The sequence below is a fragment of the Eschrichtius robustus genome, chromosome 9 (genome assembly GCF_028021215.1).
Source record: "Eschrichtius robustus isolate mEscRob2 chromosome 9, mEscRob2.pri, whole genome shotgun sequence".
In the NCBI taxonomy this organism is placed as follows: Eukaryota; Metazoa; Chordata; class Mammalia; order Artiodactyla; family Eschrichtiidae; genus Eschrichtius; species Eschrichtius robustus.
In genome coordinates this window covers 39,077,831-39,101,470 of record NC_090832.1, presented here as the reverse complement: position 1 = coordinate 39,101,470, position 23,640 = coordinate 39,077,831, and the positions used below count along the sequence as shown (strand labels likewise).

The window sequence follows — 23,640 nt, the reverse complement described above, 5'->3', positions numbered from 1 at the left end:
TCCCTGAATCTTACTTCTAGTAAATTTGGAATTATAAACAATATGGTATTATTGTAGCATACAAAATATCTGAAGATGAAGCTGGAAAAGGATATAGGAGCCAGATCTTGGAGGACTCTTACATCATTTTAACAAGTTTGGACTTTATTTTATAAAAAACTGGGAAAAAAATAGAGTTTTAAATTAAGTGTGGTTTATTCAGTTTTATGACTTTGATAATTTATGTTGAGGGGGTTCTGCTAGGATGAATAGTAGTGAAATAAAAATAAAGATGTGAGGACAGTGTTTAGATCATTACAGTGGTTCAAGAAAAAGATAATGAAGGTTTGAATTAACATAGAAGTCATAGTTATGAATAGGAGGAAGTAAACTCAAGAAATATTTAGGAAACAAAATCAGCAGAACTTGAAGATTCTTTGAATAATCACCTGAAGGCTAGAAAGAGAAAATTAATCACCCTCAGATTTCTAGGGAAGTGGAGGGTGGATTGTGGTTTCACCAATGATAATTAAAAGCAAGCTGGGAAAAGGAAATGAAGAGTATAAGTTAAGACACATTGAATTTAAAGGTGTTTATTTGATGTTTGAATATACAAGCCTGAAATTTTCAGGGAAAAGCTCTTTGCCAGAGAAGTCCTGAAATGAAGACATAGAATTGGAGATCTTCAGGATAAAAGGCAGAGTTTCAACCTTGAGAGTGTACATATCTCACAAAGAGAGGGTATAGAATGAGAAGTTCAGAGGATTAATGATGGAATCTGGGGAACACCAATAATTAAGGGGAAGCAAAGAAAAAACACACAAAGAAGTCAGAAATAAAGCTCAGAGAATATGGTGAGAACTAGGAGACTGTTGTCATGCTCACCCAACAGTAGAGAAGCTTAGAGAAAAGACAAAGTGGTAAATGCCACTGAGACATCTAATAATGTGAGGACTGGAATGATAATGTCTTCAGCATTAGCCCTATTATCGGAAGCACAGTAGAAACAGAAGCTTCATCTTTGTGGGAGATAAGAAGCAGTGTTAAGACTCCAACATCCAGAAGACTGGCTAAGATATAGAGGAGAGAAAATAGTAGAGAGAGATATGGGAATCTAGAAAAAAGTAATTTTAAACTGAGAATAATATTTCCAAAATGAGGAATAAAGTCAATAAGGCGAAAGAACATAATGCCACAAGATAGCATGGATGACTGATCAAGAAGGACCCAAATGGAGAGACTGGTCTTGAAGAGGAGGATAAACACTTTACCTCGGAGATTAAAATAGAAATGGATATAGACTAAACAAGAACCTCAAGCTACTATCCTATTTATCGTTTTATTCCTAACCAATATTCTTCAGCATCATTGCCTGTATCTTTCACTTCGTCATCCCTCAATCAATCTGTCATCATTTAGCTTTTAGTTGTGCCACTCCCCAGAAAATTCTCTTTTGAAAATCATTAATAATTATCTAGTTGACAAATCCAATGACTTGGTGACAACCACCTTGTCATTGAAAGGGTTTATTTTCCTTGGTTACTATGAAATTATAACAATTACATTTTTTTAACCTCTGATCTTTCTAGTCACTATTTTCTGCTTTTTCTCTTTGACTCTCCTTGCTTTTCTTCCTGCAAATGTTCTCTAGCATTCCATCCCAGACCTGTCCTCTCTCGAGAACATCTCTTCATGAAAAAGCTCATGGATTCTTACTGTTTCCACCATTAACCCACGCAGAGGACACCCACAGATATATCTCCAGTCTTGTCACTCTCTGGAGCTCTAGTTTGACATTTAGAGCTACCTACTTGCTACTTGCATGTGCCACAGCACTATAATTTAAATATGTCTAAAATTAATCCTGTCTTCTCTCACCAAACTTTTTTTTATCTTTCTTCTTCATTTTTATGATAAATACCAACAATATTCTTCTAGCACCCAGTCTGAAAACTTATTATTGTCATTAAATAATTTCTGACTTTTTCCCTTCCAAAGCTGGTCGATTGTCAAATTCCACTGAATCTACTTTATAATAGTGCTTATAAAATATCCCTTCTTTCCAATCTCATAACTAATATCAGGTCCTAATGCACGTTGCCTACATTATTGCCAAAGCTTCCTAACTATCCTGCCCTTTCCTAAAGCAAATACCTGAGTGTTATTTCCTATACTTACAATTTTTCATTGACTCCCTATTGCCCATGCAGTAGAGTCCAATTTTAAAATCAGGCCCCTTTACTGCATTATTAGCACAGGTTGTACTAATTCATACTGTGTTTTTGAGACTCTTGTTATTCCTCATACACATCCTGCAATTTCCCACCACTTTGCCTTCCTCTGTTACCTATGCCCAAGATACCCTTCCAACTAATTGTTACATAACAAAATTCTATCTGTTATTTAAGGCTTGACTCTAAAGTCACCTTGTATAATAAATGTTTTGCTTTTCCTCAGGTAAGAATAATTTTTAAACTCCTATGGCTCTTTATCTGTATTTATCTCTTTACCCTATTGGCTTTCAAACATGAACTATGATTATATAGAAAACCTTTAGCTGATAGCAAAAAGTGAGGTCCAAACAACTCAGGGACTCAATAAGGATTCATATTTTTCCCTATCTTTAACTGCTCAAGAATAGTATTAACATCTGAATATTTCCTTAAGTTTTCACATAGTATGTGATCCATAAATATATGTTGAATGAAAGTGAAAATGATTTGAAAGCTGCAAATCAAATATAAAACAGTAAGAGGATTATCATATTGATGGTTAAATACTATATATCTCTAAAGAAAATATGACTTAAAAGCAGGCTTAAGATCAAATAATTATACTACATATAAATTGGCACACTGTAATTAATTTAAAATATTAAATTATTTTTTAACTTTGAAAATTTTAAAACAATCAGAAAATCAGTAATTTCCACTTAACATTGCACACATGGTTCCTAATTCAAGCCTCAATGTAGAATAACAATTTGCAGTATCTTAAAAACAAATAAAGAAAACCCAAATCACTTTCTTATTCTACTTATTTAAAAGGGACTAAAAGGTGAACATCTTGTAACATATACTGAGTTTTGTGGAGATTAGGGACTGGTTACTAAATGTATGATGAAGTAATATATATTTTCATGTGTGATTGATTGTCAGTGAGGAGGAGGAGAAATGAAAACTACTTGACAAATGAGAAGCGTCTCCTTTGACTTTTATATGTAACTTGTCAAATTGGTAAAGCTCTACCTGAGTTTCCAAATATTTATGATGGCTTTGGAAGGAACACTTGTTTCTGTTCATTCTACAGTTGAGAGGAAACCTAATATGCAGAGTCATATTTAAATTAATGATTGAGGTATGAGATCTAAGACTAACTAGAGTCAAAGTAATTAATGCCAATAGTTTAATTTCATAAAAGGTTATTTCTCTCCTTACATTTCACTCCAAGCCTAGCAATCAGGTCTACTTAATCCCAACCAATATGTCTGGCCTTACTCTAAACTCAGAGACCATTCTTGGTTGAATATTCCAGTGAATTCACTAACTGATGGTTCAATATCAATTCAGTATCTCTGCTCACTCCAATTTGACTTGATTAAACTCCAAATTATGTGTGCTTGTATTTCTGCCCTAATATCTAGCCTCCAAGTGATTCAGAGTCTGTGCATGGGTCAGTTACTGGTTATTGAATCTTTTCTTTTTAACTCTGTCTCCAGACCATCTTCACGATCAAGGATTCCCTGAGGCTCGGTATCTGAAATCTAATTCCAGATGAAACCCATATATTGCTATTTGGACATCCACTGGTCTCACCTATGGCTGAAGATTCTAAACACAATTTTGTCTCACTTTTGTTCTTGCTTTCAACACATACAGATGTCCTGACCTTATATTCACTTACTAGATCCATATACCCTGTATCCATGCCTAGATTATGACTTCCTCTGAATCTGTATTTAGACTCGTAGCCTTGTCATTGATACCATGGCATTATCCATCCTGAAGCACCCAGGTTTTACCCACACATTCCATTTAATGTTGACAAGCAAAATTGATTTCAAAATAAGACACCATAAAAGAATGAGATATATTAATATGGACTTCCAATAAATTCATGGCTCTGCCACTTATGGAAAAACTGATACCTAGTAAAAGATGTCAATGAAACATGTATCGTGATCACTTACCTCAAAAATGACATCACAAATATTACATTACTAAGAAAAGAACTATCTAGGAGACAGATTTTATTCCTATCTACTATAAATTCAGAATAATAAATAGAGCTGTATTTGAAAAAGGGAACCAATTAATCTCAATAATTCAATTGCTTCTTATTAAGTATTATCTTACAGTACAGTTTATATTTTCCTTTAAGTATCATTTAATTTTTTGTCTTTCATTAGACATACATATGTGTGTACTAATTTATACATTAATTTATATAACTAATGTATATTAATTTATATTTTAATTTATTAACTAATATATAAATTTATATCCATGTATTCATTTATATCCATATATATGTTCCTTGGGATTGAGAATGTGGATATGTAGCATATATATTTTATAACTCCCTATAGTCCTGATATATATTCTCTTACAGAGCATATGCAATAAGAGATTTTTTAAGGAGAAAAATGTTATGCCATTTTAGTGGCGTGTATGTGAAAGGGTACTCCTGTTGTGTGTGTGTGTGTGTGTGTGTGTGTGTGTGAGTGTATGTTGAGGATAGGGTTGTTAAACTGTGTCTTGAGATTCTTCCAAAGACATTGAATACATTACTGATTTCATTTCTATTTGTAAAACAGAATCACAAATTTCAAAATTGTTCCAGTTTGTTTTGAATAGAGAATATGTAAATTTTTCATCATATTGAATATTTTTAACATGTATTAGTGTTCTTAAAGATATTCTTTAGAGTGTCTACTGAGAGGAGTCAATATTCACATAATAGTTGCTTCTGATTAGACATGACAAGAGGAATAGCTTTGAAAACTTAAATTCAAACTTAAATTTGATACTATTCTTGCACAAAGCGAACATTGTTCATGTAAGTTCTACTAGTCAAAGTTTCGTTTGCTCAAACACTAACCTTATATATCAGTATATTGAATTTGAATGCTCTCCAGATGACTGGGATCCCATTGAGCTTACACAGCAGCATTTCTTCAATTTTTCAAAAACTAACTTACAATTGGACTATAATTACTAGCTTTAGTTCATGACCCTAAAGGAATAAAACTATTGGCATTAGAGCACTGAAGACAAAGCCTTGTTAACATAGGTACTACAAATCTTGTGCAAAGTGGGTTTCCGTATCAGTGAAATAGTAAAATCAATAAATAGAGCTCTTCTATAAGCACTAAACAATACATTGAGTTAGAAACCTTAGCATAAAGAAGTTATAGTCAGGGCATCTTTTTCTTTAAGCTGCACTTACCTTTTTTAGTTGAGGCAGCACCAACCTCTTCTTTGGCTCGTTCAGTTTCTGTAAATTCAGAGATTGAAGAACGAGAAACGGATATCAGACATGCGAGGTCAATATCTTATAGTATTCTAAGTCAGACAAGACTAAAACTGCCCAAAGGATAAAACGTATGTGGCACCTGAGAGCAAAGCAAGCAACAGAGAAAACCACACTAGAATGAGCCTGAATTTTTTTGTAACTAATGAACTTCCTTAAATAACAATACAGAAATTCTCTTTCAAGGTACAATTCTGGTGGTACTAAATTTTATGCTTATATAAGTAGTGACCATAAAAAAGGCGGCTTATTCCACAGAATTACACTGGAATACTAATTTATTAGTTTATAGTCAAATCTTAAATGATGCATAAATTGTGGGGAAGAGCACTTGAAAGGCCTTCTTTGTTTAGCCTTTAACTATGGGGATGACAAGCCATAATTGACCTCAATCAATTTGCTTTATATTATAAAATATTAGCCATAATGTTACAGAAAATTCCATTTGAATATTGCTTTGAAGAGAGAGAAAAAGAAAAAAAATTTAAAAGGCCAAAATGGCTTCTTGGAGTTTCTCTGAATATCTAGTGTGGAAGGTAGGAAGATAGGAGAGCTCTTCCAAAAACATAATCTGAAATGCTGGTCCTAGTGCAAAATGTTAGACCTCAAATCAAGGCTAATTAAAGTGGAAGTTTCTTTGATCCATACGAAAATTAGAAAATGACAATGAGCTGGTGAATTTTTACAAAGTTTATTTACTCATTTTATTAGCTTTTGATTATTCAAGGCTGTTGCCCTTGGACATCTGTATTTGTGTTTTTCGTTTTATTCTTACGAGTACGTGTATATAATCCCTGTTACTCATACGCACTCACTCAGCAGCTGAGGCTCTAGGAACAACCAGTAAACTGGGGTCTTCATGCCCCCTTGTCCTCCCTGTGCCATAGACCTTGGGCTGTGAGAGAGATCAGATGTCAGGACACCTTCACATCACTTTCAGGTTTTAATTTCACCATATTAGATACCACCAGCTTCACAATTTGAGCCCAGTCAAGAAGTCATGTAAATAAGACTTCTTCAGGCTGTTCAAAGACCCGGAGCTCCAGGACTAAGCAGATCTCTGGCTGTTACATAGCTTTGAGGAAAGACTTTAGACCAGTGGTTCTCAAAATTGGCATGCATCAGAGTCACTCAGGAGGGCTGTTAAAACACAGATATGGGCCTGATTCAGTAGGTCTGGGGCATGTCCTAAGAATTTACATTTCTAGCCAGTTCCCAGGTGATGCTTATGCTGCTGGTCTTGGCCATTATTTTGGAAACTAATTACCACACTTCCCCTAATATGCAATCAGGACTAATGTCCCTGAAATCCCCAACCCTGTTCACCTCAGGTACTACCATGAGTCTAGGCTTCCAGCAGAAAACAGTCTATATGGCTTCGTATTTCTCCTAAAATCAGACTCTTTTCCAAAGTCCTTCCACTGAGTCATCTCTGTATCATAGCACACATCCCTAAATTCTCAGCCTCTTCTCAAAATGTGCACTTTACTTTCTTCCTTTAACCAAACTAGTTCCCTAAGGACATACATATAACTACATCCCCTACAAATGGTTTTCCAAAATAGAGACAGTTTATTTTTCCCTTATATACCAAAGTGTCTGGAAGTGACGTATATTTATTTCTTCTTTTTAACTAAATTAATAAATGCTGTTTATGACTCCTCTTTACTTCTTATTACTTCTGATGGATTGTTATCTCCTTGCTTCCTCCAAATCTCAGTTCTTTTGAAGTCCACAGTATCAGGTTGCACCCGGCTCTGTCTTGCTCTATTGCTGCCATTAACCAGCATTATGCTTGTGTCCCATTAATTATTGAATATTTCTATACATAGTTATCTGCTCCACTATTACTACTGTGATTTTTCATTAGGAACCACTCTCAACCCAGGCTTCACACTAGACTAAGCTGGGGAGTTTTTATAAGCCTGTGAGATTTAGACGTAGTAGATCTGGGGAGGACTACAGAGCTTTGAGATTCTGAGTTAATGAGTCTGGGATAAGGTAAGCCTGGCTATTTGTCTATTTGTAAGCTTGTCAAGATACTCTATTATTTAACCAGGATTGGGAGTCACTTATAGACACAGTCCATACAACCATGAGATCTCTCATTTCCTTGACCTTCTCACTTTTGAAAACTGGAGACCCCACTTCTCTGATCACTACCAAGAAAAAGGATCTTGGACTTTTTCTTTGCTGCCAAGACTTTGATTTCAAAATTCCTATTCCCTGGCACCACTCTTCCTGTTATAGTTCTCTTACTCAAGAACCTCCTCTAAGTAGTTTCTGACCCCATCAATACTTTCATTCCTTTGATCTTACCAGTTTCTCAATGCTCCAGATCTTCCTTATGTCCTCACTTTTTTCTTTCAAGCTTATATTTAAATAAGCCATGGTTAAATCATTCACTTATTGTTTGTTTTCATAGTCATCTGGTATATTAAGTTTCTAGGGCTGCCTTTAAGTTATTAGGTGGCTAAAAACAACAGAAATTTATTCTTTCACAGTTCTGGAGGCTAGAAGTCCAGCATTAAACTGTTGCCAAGGCCCTCTGAAACTTGCTCTGAAGGCTCTTGGGAAGAATCCTTCCTTGCCTCTTCCTAGCTTCTGTTGGTTGCCAGCAATCTTTGGCATTCCTTGGCTTGTAGCTGCATCACTCCAATTTCTTCATTATGTTCATACGGCTGCCTTCCTTCTGAATGTGTCTGTGTCTCTAAATCTCCCTCTCCTTAAAAGAGCACCAGTCATTGGATTTAGGGCCCATTCTAATCCAGTATAGCCTCATCTTACCATGATTACACCACTAAAGACCATTTTTTGAAATAAGCTTGCATTCACAAGTACTGTGCTAGTTAGGATTTCAACATATCTTTTGAGGGGATGCAATTCAATCCACTACATGTGCCAAAACACCAAACCTACTCTATGCCTGCCACCTGAGCCTCCATCCAAACCGGAGGAAGGCCCCCACCCTGCTGCAGATCTGACTTCAAATGTCTAGTCACAGTGTTTAACAGAGTGCTCAGCACTGAGCAGCAATACTACCACAGACCTAGTGAAGCTACTTTCTCATTTTTCTAGACAAGTGGTTCATGAATACCCCTCTTTTCTCAAACTTCCAACATCCTGTAACATAAAAGCAAGTTGCTGTTGGGATCTTCATAGAGAAAGTAGAAGCAAACTAGGCTATCTCATCTTTTCACCACCTCACCAGCACATAGCAGCACCATTTGTCTTCTTTCCAGACCCATAGGATCATCATTCCCTATTTAATACCAATTCCTCCAAATTTGCCCTGCATCCCAACTCGTTTTGCATAGACGATGACGTTAAACTTGCAAATACTGCTTCTATCTGCTACTCCATCTGCTTTCCACTTCACTGATGCTTTCACATCAGCTCAGAAACATAAAATGTCACCGTTTATAACTTCAGACCACCACGGCCTTCACTCCTACGTGTCCCCTACCTCAACTACCTCATCTCTCTGTGGTCCACCATGGTCTCCAGAGAGCTGCTATGCTCAGTGTCACCACTTCTATCTTCTCATTCTCTATTTTTTAAGATTGTTTAATTGTGAAAGATATAATATAAATGAAAGGCATAAAGGTATATAACATATGTGATAACATATGTGCATATTTTAATGAATGGCAATAAAAAATGCACATCTTTGTAACCCCCTGTAAACTTAAGTAATAAAATATCACCAAAGACTTTGAAACCTCTTACTTGTTCTATTACCACTGCATACCTCTCTCTTCATCTCAGAATTATCACTGTCCTATATTTTGTATTAATAATTTCTTTATTTTCCTGTACATTTTTTATTACATGAATTTATCTCTAAAAAAAGGTAAGGCCATTTTTTACAGATTGAATTATATTGTTTAGTGATATAACTATATAAATTGACTTATACTTCTTAATTCTTATAATTTGCTTCCTTTAAAACGTATGCTGAGACGCAGTGTTAAAATTGTTTAACAAGATGGCCATTAGATTTGGGTAGCTTTAGTGCCTTTGGTGGTCTACTTAAACAAACCAAAGCCAGAGTCAACTAGATTTATCTCAAATCTGAGTGATACTCAAAAGCAATTATCACAAGCTAAACAAACTATTTAGTTATTTAGCCAAATAACTAAATTTTCCCAAATAAGACAATATATGTTATAGTCAGTTAAATATATATTTTTGCTTTGCTTCCATGTATTCTCTATAAAAACCTTTGCTCTACCCCCCAATGGTGGAGTGCCCCTCATGATTTATCGGTTTTTTCACTGCCCTATTTGATTCATTGTTTACTTAAATAAATAGTTTAACTTTTTATACAAGCCAGGTTGATATGAGGAACTGTAGTTGATTGATTTAACTGCTGTATAGTATTCCACTTATACATATTCTACAGATTATGTATCCATTTTCCTGCCAATGGACACTAGGTCATGTCCTGTATGTGTTACTGTAAAATAATGCTGCTATGAATATTCCTGTATATGAATCCTGGTGCAATGTGCAAGAATTTTCTTAGAAGTGAAATTGCTAGGACATAGCATGTGTCTCTGTTTAACTTCTCTAGATAAAAGCCATATTTTTCCCCCAAATTTTACACTCACACCAACACTGTATGTGAGAGTTTCTACTGCTTCATATCATCACCATCACCAGAATGAACATTTTTCTCCACTTTTGGTCAATTTGATATATGTAAAATAGTATCGTGGTTTTAAGTACATTTTCATTATTACTAAGAGGTTAAATATTTTTGATATGTCTATAGGCAATTTGTGTCTTGTTTTGTTTTCTTTTTGATCCTTATATCTTTTGCTCATTTTTTCTATGCATTAGTCTATCAAGTTCTTTCTCTTTTTGTTTTTTCAGTTTTAGAGTTATTTATTTTTCATTACTAACCTCTAATTACTTATATACGCTACAAATATCTTTTCCAAAATTGTAACTTGTCTTTTATCTCTTTATGGCATCTAATGATAAGTTTTAAATTTTACTGTAATCATTTTAGTACATTAGACATTTTATTTACGGCTTGAATTTATATATATAATTTTTGTGATCCAACCATACTTCAAGAAAATATATACATATATCTTCCTATACTTTTTTCTTTAAATTAATGGCTTGTTTTGTTTTTACCATTTAAGTCCCTGAACCATCTGGAGTTGATATTTTGGAATTGTACAAAGTAGGAATAAATTACATTTTTTTTTTTGGCAATGAATACCAACTACATTAGCAACATTTTAAAATAATCTCTCTATTCTCTAACTGTTGAAATGGTTACTTTTTCTTATATCAGATTTTTGCTCAAGTGGAATCATTTTAGGTCTCTTTTTGTTCCTGTTTGTCCTATTGGAAAACTTGTTTAGATCTGCACCAATACCATGCTCCCTTGAAAACACAGTTATCATGACACTGTTTTATTAATAAGACTCAGGTCACAAAGTACTTGTCTCAATAGTCATACTTCATAGTGTTATTTTGCTGTACTCATTATTATACTTTCACAATATTAAAATTTATTCCTGATTTTCTATTTGAAATTCTCTCCTCCTCCTCTCTACTTCCTAATGTCTAAACTGAACTCAGATTCTACTTCTGCAAGTTCTCATCTATATAGCTTGGATCTCTTTGAACCAAACTTGATAAATGTTCTTAAGCTCCGAACCATGACATTTTTCCAATTTTGTGCTGGCACCCAGGACACAAACCTTGGCTCTATACGTGGGATTGAATAAGAAGCACATCTTGGCCTAACATCTAAGTCAGTCCCAGGTTTCTCACAGTCTAGTTTTCCTGGCACTTAAACCTCCCCAAACCATCCCCTGGCATTGTATCAGTACTATTTTGAGTTCATTCAGTCAGCATCATCTGTGATTTGGGTAGTGATCATATAATTTATTATCCAAACTAAGCAGGTGAAAGAAGGTGTTAGTAATAATTATTCCAGAATAATATGAATAAACCCAGATTGCCCTAAACAACTGAGATACCTGTCATATATGTCATCGAACCTGTGGTCTAGACACACCCCCCTGATATCAGACCTACTAGTTCAGGCCCATAGATCTTTCCCCCCAGCAATTTCCATGACAGAATATTTAAACTATGTCCAAAAAGCCATGCCACTTTCTAACTAACATAAGCTGTCCCCAAATAGTCTTCTAACATCATAAAACTAAATAAATCCAAAGGGGTTTTATTTTTAAATTCTGCATACTGGCTTCTCCTGAATGATCTTGACATATATTACTAGATCAAGAGATAGATATGTGACTCACAAATTTAGGTATTGAAATGTAGTTAAGGTGATAAGCAGAGTCAGGCTTGGTGGCTGAGCATATCACAAAAATCTAGTGTAGTGCTAAAACCAAGGAATGAAAAATGTCTGACCATTGCCATTTAATTCAAATTTAGGCCCACAATTAAAAATAACTAGACTTTGGCCCCTGACCTGGTCTTTGGTGTCTGTTTCACTCAGAATTCAAAATGACCACAGGCTGGTCAAACATGCACCTGGAATACATGATCAAAGCCCTATGGTCCTCGATATGAGGAGCGAAGTAATGTATGGCAGTGCTTCCCAAGGTTTTGAGGAATACTGGTCCTTGAAGTGTTCTTTGGAAAAAAGAGGGTGATGTGGTCAAATATATTTGCTAAGCATTGTCTACTACATTCCCTCTTGATTCACCAAGAGGAGTGTTAAAGATCTGAAATGCCCATGAATCTTGGTCCTCTTCCTCCTTGGAAATGACTAATCATATCATTAACCCCTCTGTCTCTATCCAATGTGGCAGTGGGGGTGAGGGAGTGTGTGGACTGCAGGGAGGAGAACTGCATGTATTGAGGCATTTTTGTACACACTATGATAAAGGAATCTGTGTTGACTTGCGGAAATAGTAAATCTAGGTTTGGCATCCCTGTTGGTCAAAGTCACTCTCCCTCCATCCACATAATCCCTGACAAATAACTTTACATGTGGAGGCATTACGTGCCTCTCCATAGTGCTTGCTACATCATTGAACATGAAGGGCTTCCCTTTTCTTCAAGCTCACGGTATCATGAGAACATCCACCCTGCACTGATACAGTTCCCAAACTAGTCTGTGTCCTCTAGTGTTTTTCTTACAGTGATTTTGGTTTCTTAAGACCTAGAGCAAACAGTTCCACACCACAAATTCAATTCACATTCTTGTTATCTCCTTTACTTGAGTACTAAAGACAAATTACCTTTTACTTTTTCCATGGACTTGCTCTAGTCCTGTCAATTTCACCTATGCTTTTTAATTCAATACCATGAAATTGTATCACATAAATACTTAATTTATGTTAATTAAACTATACATCTCATGCTCTCATTTGCTCTCATAATTTAAGATAATGTAAAATCATATCCTAAATATTCAGGTTATACACACAAAACTCTGTGTCCTTACTATGTGGGTGACAGAAGGAATTTTCAAGAGTATTTGTAATGATATGCCTTAGGCATTAACTTTATAAATAGCTCACTGTATATAAAAGCTATGTAAATATTCTTCCGTTGTATGATTTCAAGACCAAAAAAAAAAAAAAAAAACAGTTCTTATTTGGGGAAATGGATGGTCACATTGCTAGCAGAGATTTTAAATAATTTATGAATTATCTCTAACTTTTGTACTGGGAGATAATGCCCATGTCAAGTCCAAATCGTTCACCCATACAAGGAGTTGAATATTAATTCTTTTGAAACCTTTATACTGGGTCTAAGATGATTTGGCAATCTAAATTTGTTAATTTCCTGCAAAAGATGCTGATCTCTTCAAAACTTGATTGGATAGTGTTTCATAGATAGCAGAACTTACAGGGTTTTTTTTATTGCAAATGAATATTTTTATCTAAATGTCACATTTTTCTAGGAAGAAAATTTTCATTTTCAGAGTAATCTTCAATCTAGAGTCCTCTACCAGTTCTGCAAAATTATCAGTTTTGTTTTATATATTTTCTTGATTATGCATTTCTACAGACTAAGTATTAGCATACTAAATACTCTGTAATATGAAGTTCTCATCAGCTTATATTCAACTAAAAATTGTCATGAAAATATAACTGGAATTTTAGATTCATGTTACACCTTTCTTTAAGGTCTACAATGTCTATGTAAACACTTCCAACTGTAATTTTTTTTAAAAGACACCAAGCTACTCAATATTATGTTTTCCAATTTTTTTCTGATATATTCACCAATGATATACCCTGTCTCAAAAACCTGACAGTAAATAAAACATGCATTTGTTTTTTTGTTAGTACCATCATTAATACTTATGTAACTCTAAATCAAAAGGAAAACATAAACGTATTTACATAATGCACAGAAATGAGGTTTGATCTTAAATCTTATATACAAAGCTTAGAGAAGCTAAAAGAATATTTTTTTCTAAACTCAAATATACGCCATTATGCCTAAATTTTCATGATGGCCATCTGTTAGATACTTCATCGAATTGAGAGATACCAACAAAGAAAAAAGCATTTATCCTTTAGCGTATTGTCAAAGCCACTATTGATGCAAATGCCATGGTATACTATAGTTGTCAGTCAACATTTATTCTAAATCTGAGGATAGAAGCCTTAAAAGAAAATTATGATATTGCAAGAGCAGTACTTAATAAAATTGTTGGGGGTTTCCTTTTCATTAAAGGCACAATAACTTTCATAGTAGACAAATTATGTTGCCTCCTGGTTTGATCAAGTGATTAATCACTAGGAAAATTTTCTAATGTGTTTAAGAAACTGAAAACATCACTTATCATTCTGTAAAATGGGAAACAAAAATATAAACAACTCAAAAAAGAGGTTATGACCTGGACAAATTAACATTTACAAGTTAAAGCTCTATAGATAAATTTTAATAAGAATTGATTCACAGAAAAGACAAGGTTGAGTAATTATGCATATCAGTTTAACACAACAAATAATCAGAGCAAGAAACATTTGATAAGTCAGCCTAAAATATTAGCATTAGCACTGTCTACAGCAGAAAGTTAAATAAGTAAGCTGCTGAAATATGCTTTTTGTTTTCTCAAGTTTTAGTCAACATACTTGCTTTAACTTGTTTTTCACTTGGAGCTGTTAAGGACAAGAAATAATAAGGTCTAAGTCAGTTACAAGTCTCCTTGGGTCTCTCTAAAATAGTTTTCTAAAATGGTTTTTTTTTTTCAAAAAACTATATTATAACCTTGGAAACTAAAGAAAAATGTACGTCTGAGGAAGAAAAAATACAACGCTGTGCCATTTTCTTTGATAAACTTTAAATATATGCCATGAACCATAGATTTCTTTTCTGATATTCATATACCTTCTCCCAACACAGAATGCTCATTCATGACTCATTCATTTTGTTTTCCATTTTAAATTATTTAAGAATCTGATTGGTTTTATATATATGCCAATGCAGTTTCCTTAAAGCCTACAAAATGGTATGAAAGGAAGGAAATGAATTGATAAATTATCCAATTGTTTCAATTCTAAAAACATAGTGAATTACAGCTAAGTTGCTACACTGTAATCACACCATGAAATGAACAGATAATGATTTCAAGAAATTTAAATTATTGTATTTTGTCAAATTTAATATTGGATAATAAAGTTTAGCTATTAAAACTCTTAAAACTATTCTATCAAACATTTAGAGAAGAGCTAACAGCCATCCTTCTCAAACTCCTCCAAAAATTGCAGAGGAAGGAACACTCCCAAACTCATGCTACGGGGCCACCATCACCCTGATACCAAAACCAGACAAAGATACTACAAAAAAAGAAAATTACAGACCAATATCACTGAGGAATATAGATGCAAAAATCCTCAAAAAAGACTAGCAAACAGAATCCAACAATACATTAAAAGGATCATACACAAAGATCAAGTAGGATTTATCCCAGGGATGGAAGGATTCTTCAATATACACAGATAAATCAAAGTGATACACCATATTAACAAACTGAAGAATAAAAACCATATGATCATCTCAATAGATGCAGAAAAAGCTTTTGACAAAATTCAACACCCATTTATGATAAGAACTCTGCAGAAAGTGGGCATAGAAGGAACCCACCTCAACATAATAAAGGCCATATATGACAAACCCACAGCAAAACATCATTCTCAATGGCGAAAAACTGAAAGCATTTCCTCTAAGATCAGGAACAAGACAAGGTTGCCCACTCTCACCACTATTATTCAACATAGTTTTGGAGGTCCTAGCCATGGCAACCAGAGAAGAAAAAAGAAATAAAAGGAACACAAATTGGAAAAGAAGTAAAACTGTCACTGTTTGCAGATGACATGATACTATAGGTAGATAATCCTAAAGATGCCATCAGAAAACTACTAGAGCTAATCAATGAATTTGGTAACATTGCAGGATACAAAATTAATGCACAGAAATCTCTTGCATTCCTATACACTAACAATGAAAGATCAGAAAGAGAAATTAAGGAAACAATCCCATTCACCATTGCAACAAAAAGAATAAAATACCTAGGAATAAACCTACCTAAGGAGGTAAAAGACCTGTACTCAGAAAACTATAAGACAGTGATGAAAGAAATCAAAGATGACACAAACAGATGGAGAGATACACCATATTCTTGGACTGGAAGAATCAATATTGTGAAAATGACTCTACTACCCAAAGTAATCTACAGATTCAATGCAATCCCTATCAAATTACCAATGACATTTTTTATAGAACTAGAACAAAAAATCTTAAAATTTGTATGGAGACACAAAGACCCCCGAATAGCCAAAGCAATCTTGAGAAAGAAAAACAGAGCTGGAGGAATCAGACTCCCTGACTTCAGACTATACTACAAAGCTACAGTAATCAAGACAACATGGTACTGGCACAGAAACAGAAATATAGATCAATGGAACAGGATAGAATGCCCAACAATAAACTCACGCACCTATGGTCAACTAATCTATGACAAAGGAGGCAAGGATATACAATGGAGAAAAGACAGTTTCTTCAGTAAGTGGTGCTGGGAAAACTGGACAGCCACATGAAAAAGAATAAAATTAGAACACTCCCTAACACCATACACAAAAATAAACTCAAAATGGATTAAAGACCTAAATGTAAGGCCAGACACTGTAAAACTCTTAGAGGAAAACGTAGGCAGAACACTCTATGACATAAATCACAGCAAAATCCTTTTTGACCCACCTCCTAGAGGAATGGAAATAAAAACAAAACTAAACAAATGGGACCTAATGAAACTTAAAAGCTTTTGCACAGCAAAGGAAACTATAAACAAGACAAAAAGACAACCCTCAGAATGGTAGGAAACATTTGCAAACAAATCAATGGACAAAGTATTAATCTCCAAAATATATAAACAGCTCATGCAGCTCAATATTTAAAAAACCAAAACAACCCAATCAAAAAATTGGTGGAAGATCTAAATAGACATTTCTCCAAAGAAGACATACAGATGGCCAAGAGGCATATGAAAAGATGCTCAACATCACTAATTATTAGAGAAATGCAAATCAAAACTACAATGAGGTATCACCTCACACCAGTTAGAATAGGCATCATAAGAAAATCTACAGGGCTTCCCTGGTGGCACAGTGGTTAAGAATCTGCCTGCCAGTGCAGGGAACACGGGTTCAAGCCCTGTTCTGGGAAGATCCCACATGCCGCGGAGCAACTAAGCCCGTGCGCCACAACTACTGAGCCCATGCTCTACAACAAGAGAAGCCACTGCAATGAGAAGCTCATGCACCGCAATGAAGAGTAGCCCCCCTCGCTGCAACTAGAGAAAGCCCGCGCGCAGCAACAAAGACCCAACTCAGCCAATAAATAAATAAATTAAAAAAAAAAGAAAAGAAAATCTACAAACGATAAATGCTGGAGAGGGTGTGGAGAAATGGGAACCCTCTTGCACTGTTGGTGGGAATGTAAATTGATACAGCCACTATGGAGAACAGTACAGAGGTTCCTTAAAAAACTAAAAATAGAATTACCATATGACCTAGCAATCCCACTACTGGGCATATACCCAGAGAAAACCACAATTCAAAAAGACACATGCACCCCAATGTTCATTGCAGCTCTATTTACAATAGCCAGGTCATGGAAGCAACTTAAATGCCCAACGACAGATGAATGGGTAAAGAAGATGTGGTACATATATACAAAGAAGTACTACTCAACCATAAAAAGGAATGAAATTGGGTCATTTGTAGAGATGTGGATGGACCTAGAGACTGCCATATAGAGTGAAGTAAGTCAGAAAGAGAAAAACAAATATCGTATTATATTAACGCATATATGTGGAATCTAGAAAAATGGTACAGATGAACCAGTTTGCAAGGCAGAAATAGAGACACAGATGTAGAGAACAGACGTATGAACAGCAAGGGGGGAAAGTGGAAGGGGGCGGCTGATGGGATGAATTGGGAGATTGGGATTGACATATATACACTAATATGTATAAAACGGATAACTAATAAGAACATGCTGTAAAGCACAGGGAAGTCTACTTCACCTTGCTGTACAGTAGAAACTAACACAACATTGTAAAACAACTATACCACAATAAAAAAAAATTTTTTTCATAAAAATAAAATCATTTAACCAAAAAAAAAAAAAAAAACTCTTAAAACTGATTATACCCATAGTCATTCTTTGTCTCCCCGTGTTTATACGTTTCTCTGATGTATGCTCTATTTCAGCTTTCTGCATATGTACATAAGTGAGAATACGTGTTATGGCCCAGTTATGGGAATGTTACCCCCAAACACATAATCTGTTCTCTGTAAGGTAGACAAAAACATTCATTCCTTCCCAAAGGTAAGTAATGTCAATGTTAATGTGAAGTGTGAAATGTGTGATTATTTCATATTGTAAATTATTTAAAAGTCATTCATATTTATATTTTTAAAAAATATGATTATCCTATTTGATATTTCTCTTTTCATCCACTCAAACATTTTCAAGTTCCTAAAATGTTCCTGACATTATGATAGGCACTCTGGGATAAAGATATAAAAAACAATCTTCATATTCTAATTTCTGACTATTTAAAGTGGAAAAAAGAAAAGGTAATATGATTATAAGAGTATGTTAAGTGTTTTTATATAGAAAAGAAAATGATGCTATGGGAACTAACTGGAGAAACTCCTAAATGGATTTGGGTTTTCTGAGGAAGTTTTATAAACCTGGAAGAAGAATATGAAATGTGGTTTTGAATCTGCAGTTTGCTGTGGTCTGTGACAGGGGTGGGAGTATAGTTGAGCTAGATTTGCATGGTTATTTACATAATATTGTAATTGCTATTTTAATGTATTGCCAATGTAAATGCTATTTCCATTTAAATAAAATATGATGGAAGGAGTGACTAATGGACATTATATGAGGTTATGACAGCTTACAAACACACACACACACACACACACACACACACACACAATCAGTAAAGTTCCATGAGCAGGAGTTGCATTTATTTTCATTTGAAACAACAAATAGGGCAAGTTAAATGCCAGAAACCTTTAAGAAAATCATTTGGTATCTACACCTAATGCGTTCTTAGTTTCTGTTTGTTTGTATATGTGTTTTTCTGCTTGTCTGATTGTCAGTTCACTTTTTTCCCCTCATTCGAATATAAATTGACTGAAGACAAAATCTACTTCTACTCTCATTGCAACTCCCCTGAGTACTCAAGATGTGTCATTAAATAACATTTTGAATAGAGACAGAATATTTGCTGGAATTGAATATTTCATATTTTCAAAACAAAGCAATGTCAGATGCACTTATAATAGAAAGGGTTTTGTTTTTGTTTTTGTTTTTGCTTTCTACCCTAAACTGTAAAATAGTGCTTCTCAAACACTGCTTTGACTAATGCACTGGGGATCTTAGGAAGTTGCAGATGCTGATTCAGTAGATCTGGGGTGGGACCAGAGATTCTGTATTTCTAACAACCTCTCAGGCGCTCCTAATGCTGCTGGCTCACAGAACACACATTGAGTAGCAAGAGTGTAATGTACTATTTGGCCTCCATTTTCTAACATGGCATTGGTGTTAACTGTACGAGAAGAACTTGGAAAAAAGACATCTCATATGATGGAAGGGTTTCCTGCCCTTTCCAGTCATGGCCCTTACCCCCGTCTGAGGGTACATCATTAATAAACCTTGGACATCAGGTAGAAAGACCCCAGCAACCCCAGTCTGACTCACCTGAATGCTCCTTCTTTGGTGACTTTGCTGTATCAAACAAGAAAAGAAAAAAATTCAACACTTTATACCATTTGATCACATTTCATTATTCAATTGCAAGTTAATATCTTGAAATTAAGAGGATAGAGGAATTTAAAAACAGTTACCTGATTCTACATGTTTTTCTTTCTTTTCCTGTTCTGAAACATATTATTTTTGTTATTATTATTATTCCAATTTTATGTGTCACAACTTAATTGTCCTAACACAAAGAAACATATATGTCTAGTGCTGTATTGCACCAATAATAGCTGCCATGAAAAGACTAATATCCGACGTATATTTAAAAAGAGTTTTTCCAATCTTCCTCTGTTTTCCCTCACAGAACAGCAATAAAAATTATTCTGAATATTAGAGGAATTAAAATTTTTCATGGATAATAAACTAGAAAGATAAAGTAGGGTCTATAAAGGATGGAAAAAATTTTAATTTCCTTTCTTACTAGATCAACATGAAATAAATTTGGGATAAAAAGTAAGCATAAAGGATAATTATTACAGCTGTTTTAAAATAATTCTCAGATAAGGATGAACAGATTTCCTCTGGACTTTCTCTCCTAAGGTGAAATTTTCTTATATTGCAAAGGTATTTGTTTAGCTAAGACAAAGTCTTTGCTGAGGCAGATTTAAGACGCTAAAAATAGACTAAGAACTTTCAGGGGGAAGCAAAACACACTTCCCTTGTTTTTAGGACAAATGCTCCTTATAGAGTATTTTTCAGATAGTGTTCCTTTTTAAGAACCCACTTTTGCCAATGTTATATGAGATGAAGAATCATTCTGGCCTCAAAATTAAGCTGACATTTGTATTATAATAAGCACTAATTTTATATGAAGTGTAGGTACTAATTTTATATGAAGTGTAGGTACTAATTTTACATGAAGTGCTATTTTCTACATTTCTATTCTTACTTATTTTGACTTGACAAGCTTGCCAAATTAATTTAAATGATTTTCAAGAAATACTTCAACATAGACACATTATTATCTGATTTTTTAAAGAAAAAAAATAAAGAGATTTCTTCGTTTCATTTAATGAATATATTTTGGAGACTAGAAGATGTTTATGCTGGAAGAATTCTAAGAACTATATTTTATTTTATTTCTTTTTTTTTTTTTTTATAATGAAACTCTCTAGGAGTGAAGCCAGCATTTTTTAAATTTATTTATTTTTGGCTGTGTTGGGTCTTCGTTTCTGTGCGAGGGCTTTCTCTAGTTGCGGCAAGCGGGGCCACTCTTCATCGCGGTGCGCGGGCCTTTCACCGTCGCGGCCTCTCGTTGCAGGGCACAGGCTCCAGACGCGCAGGCTCAGTAGTTGTGGCTCACGGACCCAGTTGCTCCGCGGCATATGGGATCCTCCGAGACCAGGGCGCGAACCCGCGTCCCCTGCATTGGCAGGCAGACTCTCAACCACTGCGCCACCAGGGAAGCCCCTAAGAACTATATTTTAGAAACATAGAGTGTCATCGAATCTCCTATGGTTATCTCATCAGTCTCTCAAGTGTACAATTTTGTTTACCACGCTTGTACTTGTGAAGGTATAATGAGCAATTTATTCACTCCCAAGATAGCAGGCAGGCAATAAAACAAATAAAACGAATGGCTTGACCAAGTGTTACAAGTCAAAGGTAAGAAGCATACGTGACTTAGCTAAAATTAAACACAGGTAAGAACATTAACAAAAACTGTCTGGAAAACATGGAGTAATTAAATGCATTGCTTAATTTATTGCTGAACTGAACCACCAATTATCAAAACATTTCTAAGAAATTTGTAAAGTAATAACAATCAAAAAAAATACTGATAGTAGCTTTGGGTATGCATCAAAATCAATTACCAGTTATCTGTGAGATTTCAAAGTTAAAATAAGGGTCTTCCAATCATATCAGGAAGTAATTGTATAAGCAGAAAAATACCCGTGCAAATTTGGGATGATGTGCAAGAAAAGGCTGTCAAGTGCATTTATTATATGGGATAATTCAAGATGTAATTATTGAATTATCTTAATAAATACAGGGCTTCCCTGGTGGCGCAGTGACTGAGAATCTGCCTGCCAATGCAGGGGACACGGGTTCGAGCCCTGGTCTGGGAAGATCCCACATGCCGCGGAGCAGCTGGGCCCGTGAGCCACAACTACTGAGCCTGCGCGTCTGCGGCCTGTGCTCCGCAACAAGAGAGGCCGCGACAGTGAAAGGCCCGCCCACCGCGATGAAGAGTGGCCCCTGCTTGCCGCAACTAGAGAAAGCCCTCGCACAGAAACGAAGACCCAACACAGCCAAAAATAAATAAATAAATAAATACAAATTAATTCATGCTTATATCTACAGGGACTGCCAAATCATACTTATAATTGATTTTTTTATTTTTATTTTTTATTTGGAAAAAATTATAGCTCACTAGAGTTAGCAAAAATATATACAGGAAGGTCCCATGTACTCTTCTCCCTGTTTTCCCTACCATGATTTGTTTTAGACTGCAAAAAAAACAAAAGCACAACCAACTTTTAAGTTGTGGTAACTAGAAAAGCAAAAGCAAAATAAGAATATAGGGTTGGAGATGTATAATTGAATAAAGCAATCTTAAAGTAAAAACAACAACAACTGAATCCAGCAAATTCAAAGATGCGACAATAACAACAAAAGCAGGTCCAGATGATAAACTGGAGCAAATAAGTTAATTTGAAAAGAATTAGTAGTTGTTTAGAGGAAAATTCTTTTTCTTGTCCTTATTACTGCCAAAGTCAATCCACAGAACTTCCCAAGGAGGGAAGCAGTTGGAATGTTAAATGAATGCCTGGGAAGGCATGTTTATTTATTAAATATATCAATACATCAATACTCTGAAGATTGTCAAGGAGCTGCAGTGTGTCTGTGGGAAATTTTAAATCATATAGACTGTAATAAAGCAAGGGCCTTAAGGTTACCTATGTATTATTTAATACCATTTTTCAAATCTCCAGTTGTCCTCCATTTCCCTGCTGGTGCAATGGTTTATAGAGTGGTTTCTGTATCAGTGTGCCAGTGCCCATCAGCAGCTGTGCACACACATAAATCTGGGATTGAAATATCACATACTTCTCTATAGATAGACTGTTCCCCTTGGCTGAGTTGTAGTGTAACTTCATGATTCTCTCCATAGGACATTTTAGAACTTCTATGACATGAACGGTCTCAATGTCCTGACCTTTGCAGGACCAAAATGCATGTAAATCTTTTTTTAAAATTGGTATATATTTTAAAACATGTTTTTAATTTCACTAGGATTTTTTAAAGCTCTGCATACCTGGAAATGGAATGATTATTAATGGCTAATTGAATAAGGTTAAGTTGATATTTCTTGTTTCTGTTTGTTTTTCTTCAGAGAAGAGTATACATTTGCAAAAGACGCAACCTCAAAGCATCAAGCTTTACTGAATTGTTAGCAAGCAAGCTTTAATAATGTGTTATAGCAACAGTGGGTGCTGCCTAAGTTATGCATTCCAAACAATGCAGTTTCACAGAGCTCATAGTGCTTGTAGGGAAAAAGGACATTGTTATGGACAAAATGTCATATATCATGTGAACATGCCAAAATATTTATGGATTACAAGAACAAAGAAAACAGAAAAGAGATTGTAAAACTAACCTGAAAAAGAACTTCTGTTCTATATTCTAGCTACAGAACTAACCAGATTACAGAGACTATATTTCCACTAACATAATACAGTTTTGGTTAATGGAATGAAGTTATATTTTTTGGTTAAGACTGTGGATAATGTTATTAGACGATTGCATGAATTTGAAAAAGGACTCTAAGAAAGAGTGCCATGCTTTTCAGTCCACTCTGACCACCCCCTCCCCAGGTTGTATAGTCTTTCA

General features: G+C 34.9%; 1 protein-coding gene across 1 annotated transcript in view; it reads right to left on the bottom strand.

The window, feature by feature from the left end:
- TRDN (triadin) overlaps positions 1–23,640 on the bottom strand; it is a 341,870-nt gene that overhangs the window by 103,976 nt on the left and 214,254 nt on the right. Inside the window, exons 18-21 of the mRNA XM_068550829.1 lie at positions 19,893–19,925; positions 19,747–19,773; positions 14,604–14,630; positions 5,428–5,475 (exon numbers count right to left, since the gene is read on the bottom strand). Of these exons, the coding sequence (XP_068406930.1) occupies positions 5,428–5,475; positions 14,604–14,630; positions 19,747–19,773; positions 19,893–19,925 (135 nt within the window). The remainder of the gene's footprint in view (positions 1–5,427; positions 5,476–14,603; positions 14,631–19,746; positions 19,774–19,892; positions 19,926–23,640) is intronic.